The following is a 7,937-nucleotide window of genomic DNA, read 5'->3' as shown; positions in this document are numbered from 1 at the left end:
TAAACTGCGAGCATGTCACAACAATGGGCCGCGAACGCGTCTAACCAAAGCGTGGGCAGCGGGGCAGCTACATCACTGTATGACACGATTAGGTACAGTACTATGATAATTTGGCTGCGTGATATTTTACTTTTTATCTTATCTTTGATACTAGTAGACTTTTTGCAGCCAGTCATTTAAAAACAAAAAGACCGGCGGAGTTTTGCCGTTTTAGTTGCTGAATTGATGTGTTACCACTGTCGCGAGGCTGGGTGAACTTTGACCCATCAGTCGCTGTGCTGAAGTGTGCTATGTGCCATGCGCCGCGACTTTTGTGCGTCACCAACGGCATTGTGAGCCGTTTTCATAAAATATATGATCAAGCATAAATACAAATGCTATTACTAACCAAAGTCTTAAGATTAAGACTTAATGTTTCTATATTCTCTTTCACCTCTTTTACGACATTTCATGCAAATGACGTCCAACATGTACTCATGCTGCAACACATTGCTCGCCCATGGGTGCGCTGCACACTGACACATATATATATAGCAGATAGGAAGATGGCTGCCAAATTCGCTCGAACCTCGCTTGACCAAACTGCGAGCGCGGATAACTGCGCCGAAGCAGCGAACCCAGCCGCACCCTGTGGTGCCACATGATTAATCGCTGCCTTACTTAGAATAATTCAGCGTAATGCCCTGCGGTATAGGTAAAGCCGGCGAGAAATCGCCGTCAATGAGGCAGTTCTGGCATGTGCCGAATTTTTGAGACTTTGCACGTCAGTGCGAGAATACAATCGACATGTTCGTATTTCGTATCTTTGTTTGGTTTGCGCGTTCGCTTTTTTCGTATAAAACGATTTCTATTTTATTTTTATTTAACGCCCTGAAGTTATTGTCGTACATATCGCTGGCCCATAGGTGCCGCCACGAGGCTCTCTTCGAGCATTTCGCACATAATTCTGGAGACGGCCCAGCGGTGCCCTAGTTTCGACACGCTGCAGTAACTGAATTTAGTGATAGACGAAGTAGACTTGCCGCGACATTTAACGTCGTGCCAGTCTACCTGGCAATCGTGACATCGCATGTGTTCGTTTCCGTAGCTCTTGCTTCTTTATGAACCTGTTCGCCCCGGCGCTCGGCTCTCCGTTTTGCCGTTTTTGCATATTACCAGCCACTGGCAGGAAGGTACAGCCACACCTGATCATCAGTTCGTTTAGACTGAGCACACTAGCGCACTAGAGACCGTTGTACAGATGGCGTTGCGCAAAGAGATGCGTGTGTTACCCCGAGCCGCGACTAACTTATACTACTAAGCTACTACGTACTATAGTAGTATCTCTAGTTCGCCACACTAGTGATCGTCAGTACTGTACTAGCCAGGACGCAGGAGCTAAGAGTCAATGAGTAATATGATAATCTGGTGTTAGGTAGTATTAACTAAGACTTACTAATAATGACGAACCCTAAGGCCTAACCATAACCCTAACCTATTATATTGATATAATATTATATTTAGATTGATGTAAATGACATTGGTTTTATTGGCCATGGCCATACATTGGGCCCATATAATTTGGGAGCATGTTCTCGTATCTTGACACACTAGTACACTAGAGCTTACTATACCGAGCTGAGCAGAACGCTCTTTGCTAGGGTAGATATCCCTAGGGCTATACTAGTACAGCAGGCCTTGAAGGTTTCAATAAATATTAATGCTTAACTAACAATCGAAATCTATTTTACTACGAAATTGTTATGTTTCTGGTAGATGGCCTAACTCTCTTTCAAGAGGTTGATGAGTGCAAAGGCTATATAGGTACTAGGTACTCGCCTCCCACCGTTCGATTAGACCATTGAGTGCTACAGCTAAGCGAGAGTGTGCCGAGAGAGCTGCCAGTCTATGGGCTATAGGCGGCGGTGCAGGCGGCGGCACTGCTTTCAACTCCCAGTACGAGCTCGCCATTGGGAACGTTGCCTAACGTGTTGCAGCGTTGGGGCGCGATAGACGCTCGGTTAGGTGTTTCGTGATTCCTGACAGCGCGTTTATTACCTGGGCAAGGTTCGCAGAATGTCAGGAATTTCGACAGTCTTTCGGTGATTTGCGTGACGCTCGGTTACGAACAGATTACGTGTTACAGTTGTTTATAGCAAAGTCAACTGTTGCACGTCCCAATGTCTACCCTCTGTTGTCCCCACTTAAAATTGCGACTGTTCGCTGGCGAGCTATGGATCGTGCGCCGCGCTTGCATTGGCGCACGGATTCCATAGCTGCAGCGCTGCATAACTGTCGTAGGCGTTCGCCGCCGAGAGTCGCGTGGCCTTGCCGCGGAACTGCGCGAAAGATTCTGCGCATTCAGCGCAATGGGATCAACATCTCCTGTTCGAGCAACGCTTCTCTGTATCCCGTCTCATCTGGATTTACACGAACTTACAACACAACATTCAACCATTCTACTCGCAGCTTCTGTTTCTATTTGAGAAAGTGTTACTTGTTAGTAAAAGACGTACTGTCTGGTGTCATAAACCGCGGCTGTGTCACGCGAAACTCACACAAAGCTGCAGGAAATTTCTCGTGCGTTCGCTCCGGTTGCGGCAAGTTTTATGTAACGGCGTCTTGAGATACAGGGCTATAGAGCGGGCGCTGCATTTTGAGGAACTAACACGCTGCTTTCCACTCGCTGTAAAAGCGCGTTCAACAGGCCGCCAGTGCCGCGAGGTTGCAAAACGTGCATGCGTTAGGCGGCCGGATAAATGGAGGTCCAAAGAGCGCCGATGGGTGTTCCTGATTCTGACAGCCATTAGCTTATAAATCTGCGGCAACAGGAACAAGAGTGAGAATTTCGTCAGGCTTTGTATGATTTCGGCGTGACACAGCTCGGTTACGCACATCAGCAGTATGTTTTTATAACAAGTGAACACTGTTCATTCAATAGAACAAGATGGAGTAGAATGGTTGTATTATTTTGTGTTGTATTCGTGTGAAATCAACAGCGAGCGCAGCAAATTTGGCAGCACAGCTTTCCTAGCCTGTAGTATGTCAGTGTGCACGGCGGCGCGTGTATGTGCAGAGAGCCAGCTTGGGACGCGTCATTTTGCGGAAATTGTCGGCGAATATCAGGGGCTCCGAATTCAGACGGTAATCCGCTATCGTAGGGTAATTACCCTCGGATTACATGAGGAACCCTGAAGGGAATCTCGTAGGGCAGATTACTTAAAATAACTTCCGTTTACAGTGCTCTTCCACCTACCGTGGAAAAGCAATTATCCTTGTCTCAAATCATTAAAATGTACACAGAGCATGCACCAGAGTCTGTGGTGTCGAGCGATTATGACGAATTTCATTCAACTATCCTGCAAATTGTACATACACATAAAATGCTGAGCTGCCACGCTAGAAACAGTATGTTTTACTTTAAGGTATTTTATTCAGAGACAATTTGTCATGCATGGCAATTTGTTTCTTGGCATAAGTAAAATAAGTCCTAGCGCTGTCAGGATTAACTTTGATTTGAGGCGGATTTGCTCATTTGTGAATGAACAATTCGTAGCAGATTAGTACTCAACTGGGGAAATCCGAGGCGCTAGATATATAGGCTGACAGACAGTATACAGAAGACTTTGGTAGTAAATGAGATTTGTTATGTATTTATTTGCATTGTATTTTACTTGAAATGCTCCACGTGGCCTGTGGTCGTTACGTCGGGTCGCTGTCGGTAGATGGTAGTCTGGGCCGCTTTAGCCACGGCCGGCGGAGCTCATCGATCTCCATGGAGGATGAACTCATCCACGCTAGCCGAGCTCACCGCATCTCCAGACGGGTGAACTCGCCACAATGCAGGTGCGAGTTGGCAGGTGGGCCGAGTTGACCGTAGACCGTATGTAAGCCTATGTATGTGGCTAACGGTCCATTAGGCATTACTGCATTAGGACTAGGACTCGAGTGTTCCCAACTTTGATATCATTAAATTGATTAATGATTGATAATCCTAACCCTAACCTAAATGACATTAAACCACAAATTAATATATGACCATGACCATATATATATTATATATGTTATTATGACCATTAATGACATTAAAGTTGGGAACACTCCTAATGACAATGTAATAGAGTATCACCCATGTATGTCGTATGCACAAATAAACATCTTTGAATCTTGAATCTTGAGTTGCATGATCTTAGTCTTACCTGTTTCCTTAACTACAAAACACTTTTTGATTGGCCCAATGTGACTAAATGTGCTTTCTAACTCATTATTCGTCGCAGAGAACGGCAGGTTTCGAATGAACAACGTTTTAGTAGACATAGTTTACGATGTGATCGACGGTATCATTGCTAGCAAAATAAAAACGGATCGCGACTTCAACGTGTGTTCGCTCATGGATGTTGGGTGCGAGCCTGTATGTAATAAAATTAAAGTAGTCAATGTTGTTTTTATAAAATGTACAAAATACAGCTCAATATTAATAAATTTAGCTTGTAATAAATAAATCGTGTATTATTCACATTATAAAACTTCATGCACAGCCAATACTATTAATTACTTTGTTGTTAGGCCAATCGTACACGAGCGTTTTATGTAATGCGAGGTAAAATGGCGTCGTCTTAATCGTAATTTTGATTCTTTTGTTTTGAGAAAAACATATACGATTTCAAAATGACAGAGTACGTTACTGTTGAAAACAACAAGCGATTGAGAGTTTCCAATGACGAAGCGTCGGCTGAAGCTACAGTTTTAGAAAAGAATGGACACGCTGTGAGTATGCGTTTATTTCCTGTATGACCGTAAATGACATCTTTCGTAACACCGGCGGCACTGTTTGTTGGTAAAGTAAAGTAAGCTTTATTTAACGTCGGTAGTGTTGTACAGAGAACATAAGCCATGGCTTTTCCGCCGACCAACAAATATAAAATTAGATAAGATATAAAATGTTCAGCAGATAAACATTTGCTGATTTAGCACGAAACATAGGCCTAGCCTACATAGAATTCCATTTGGTATCATGTAGGCCTAGGGGCCTATCGTATCTTTATTGTTTATGTTGGTGTCAAATTCAATTGCTATCAGTGTACCTACACTCCTAACACTGTGCTAATCCATTTCCATGAACAATAGTAACACATGCTCGGGTTATATAATACGCTGTGGCTATATGCCCGGCAGCCGGGCACGGTCTTCGTTTTCCTAAATGCCCGGCAGTTCTTAACCCTAACCCTAAACCTAACAAAAACCCTAACTCTAGCCCTAAACCTAATTTATACGCTGTGGCTGTTGTACCCAAACTTGGAATTTCTGTGCATCCTGAGTTTTGGCAACCAATCTTGAGATTGGGCAAAACCTAGTTTGGGCAAGGTGAGCAGGGGCCAGGGGTTGCACAAACTTGGAATCATAGGCTACGAAATGTTATATCATTACAATGAGTTCCCATATCTTATTTCTTGATTGTGTTTGCATATTTCCATTATTGGTTAACAAATTATATGGATAATTGAGATAATTTGCTCAATAATAGGAAAATCCCTAGTTTGGGCAAGGTGAGCAGGGCTTGCACAAACTTGGAATTCATAGGCTACGAAATGTTAATTTCTTCGGTATTCTTCAATGTGTTTGGCAAATGTGTCTTTGTTAAAATAATAAATGATTATATTAGATAATTTGATAACTATTAGAGAAATTTCTTCCTAGTTTGCCTCAGTTATACTCGCATATGCCACAATTGCCATTTTAAAAGTGTAATTGAGTAAGCGACTGTTTTCAGTGTGCGCAATCTTGAGATTGGGCAGCCAAACTAGGAAATCCGCAGTTTGGGCAGCACTATCACTGCGCGATCTCAAGATTGTGCAAATTCCAAGTTTGGGTACGACATGGCTATATATGCCCGGCAGCCGGGCACGGTCTTCGATTTCCTAAATGCCCGGCAGTTCCTAACCCTAACCCTAACCCTGGTTTACTTGAGATAACGCTAAAAATTAAAAACTGCCGAGCATTTAGGAATCTTGCCCGGCAGCCGTCAGATATATGCCGGCTGCCGGGCATATAGCCACTCTGTAATTTATACGCAGTGGCTGGAGGTACGGCAGCCGTCGTTCGTTGAAGCCCCTTTTTGGCGTTAGGGTTATGGATAGGGTTAGGGTTCTAGCTCATCTAAACTCTCAAATCGTGAATTTATTTCCCAAGGCGTTATTTCGAAATCTGGCGCCACCCGCCGCCATCTTTGTCTTGTTAAGTATGAAAAACGAATGGACTGCCGTACCTCCAGCCTCGAGACATTAAGATATGGCTGCCGTACTAGTAGCCACAGCCTAATTTATAATGTAGAAATATAAATGTTTTTGAAGCACAAAAATGTGTCCCATGACATGGGCATGGCCACAGGCACTTGAAGCGTTTCAATAAAATATAATGCTAAATAAATACGAAACCTATTTACTACCAAAGTCTTAATGTTTCTATACTCTCTTTCACCTGTTATTGCCGACAATTTCCTACAAATGCCGTCCAAATGCTCATCTGTAACAAACGCTGTCTGCCGCTGCACACTGACACATAAATATATAGCAGGTAGGAAAGCGTGCTGCCAAAATTCGCTCGACGCTCGCTTGATTTTACACGAAATACAACACAAATATTCAACCATTCTACTCCATCTTTGTTTCTATTTGAAGAACAGTGTTCACTTGTTATAAAAACATACTGTCTGTGTTCGTAACCGAGAGCTCTGTGTCACACTAAATCACACAAAGCCTGACGAAATTCTCTCATTCGCTCCCGTTGCGCAGTTTATGTAAATGGCTGTCAGAATCAGGAAACACCCACCGGCGCTCTTCGTGACCTCATTTTTGTGCTGCAACGCTCCACTGGCGGCTTTGACGAGGCTCGTACAGGAGTTGGAAAGCAGCGTGGTAGTTTCCCAAAATGCAGTGTGCCGCCTATAACCCTGTACTTGCAGACATTTACATAAACTGCGCAACGGGAGCGAACGCGAGAATTTCCTCAGGCTTTGTGTGATTTCGCATGACACAGCTCGGTTACGAACACAGACAGTATATATTTTTATAACAAGTGAACACTGTTCTTCAATTAGAAACAAAGATGGAGTAGAATGGTTGAATATTTGTGTTGTATTCATTTGAAATCAAGCGAGCGTCGGGCGAATTTTGGCAGCACGTTTTCCTACCTGCTATATATTTATGTGTCTGTGCAGCGGCAGCCAGCGTTTGTTACAGATGAGCATTTGGACGGCATTTGCAGGAAATTGTCGGCAATAATAGGTGAAAGTGAGTATAGAAGACTTTGGTAGTAAATAGATTTCGTATTTATTAGCTCATCTGACGAAGTCAGATGCAGCTTGTAGAATCGCATAGTCGACGCATATCCATGATAACGGGTTAATATAGCGAAGTCATTAAAGTTACACAGCTGTATCTTTATTACTGTACTACCGGTATAGCAAAGCCTAGCTATCATAGATTTTAGATCTGTATCTTGCAGACCCCGATGCCACGCTGCAATCAACTATAATGACTTTAGAATTATTAGCCAGCGAGTTCAGCCCCAGCACTGCCGTCCAATGGCGCTCGTGCCCCATGTTTGCCGTACCCCCGCCCCACTCACCCTCGTGGCGGCACTATCTCAGGGGTTCATTACCAGCCCTCGTGTGCTCCAAATCACAGCGCTGGCCGCCTCTACTTTCGCAGCGGTGAGCCTGAATCAGCAGACTGCTTCTCACGGACAAATCATCAATGATATTAGGCAGCGCTAAACCTTGTACAACCACGACACTCTTGCCTCTGACAATGTGACAACGCCTGTGCCACCTCGTCGCCTCACGACCTCCACAATAGCAACAAGCAGTTCATGTCCTTGTTAAAAGTCACACAAATCCATGTTAAATTCCCTCTCCTCTTCAGGGCAAAAGGTTATCGCATCTCGGGCCTGTCTCCTCT

General features: G+C 43.9%; 2 protein-coding genes across 2 annotated transcripts in view; one reads left to right on the top strand and one right to left on the bottom strand.

Annotated features, from left to right (window-relative positions):
- Nucleotides 1-4,399, bottom strand: part of LOC106806687 (RNA-binding protein 28-like) — a 19,406-nt gene extending 15,007 nt beyond the window's left edge. Inside the window, exon 1 of the mRNA XM_014808697.1 lies at nucleotides 4,179-4,399. Coding sequence (XP_014664183.1) covers nucleotides 4,179-4,296 — 118 coding nt within the window. The 5' untranslated portion in view covers nucleotides 4,297-4,399. The remainder of the gene's footprint in view (nucleotides 1-4,178) is intronic.
- Nucleotides 4,400-4,544: 145 nt separating this feature from the next.
- LOC106806688 overlaps nucleotides 4,545-7,937 on the top strand; it is an 8,263-nt gene continuing 4,870 nt past the window's right edge. Inside the window, exon 1 of the mRNA XM_014808698.1 lies at nucleotides 4,545-4,746. Coding sequence (XP_014664184.1) covers nucleotides 4,648-4,746 — 99 coding nt within the window. The 5' untranslated portion in view covers nucleotides 4,545-4,647. The remainder of the gene's footprint in view (nucleotides 4,747-7,937) is intronic.

The sequence above is a fragment of the Priapulus caudatus genome, unplaced genomic scaffold (genome assembly GCF_000485595.1).
Source record: "Priapulus caudatus unplaced genomic scaffold, Priapulus_caudatus-5.0.1 Scaffold174, whole genome shotgun sequence".
NCBI lineage: Eukaryota > Metazoa > Priapulida > Priapulimorpha > Priapulimorphida > Priapulidae > Priapulus > Priapulus caudatus.
The sequence above is the reverse complement of the archived record's forward strand: the minus strand, read 5'-3'. Positions and strand labels throughout refer to the sequence as shown.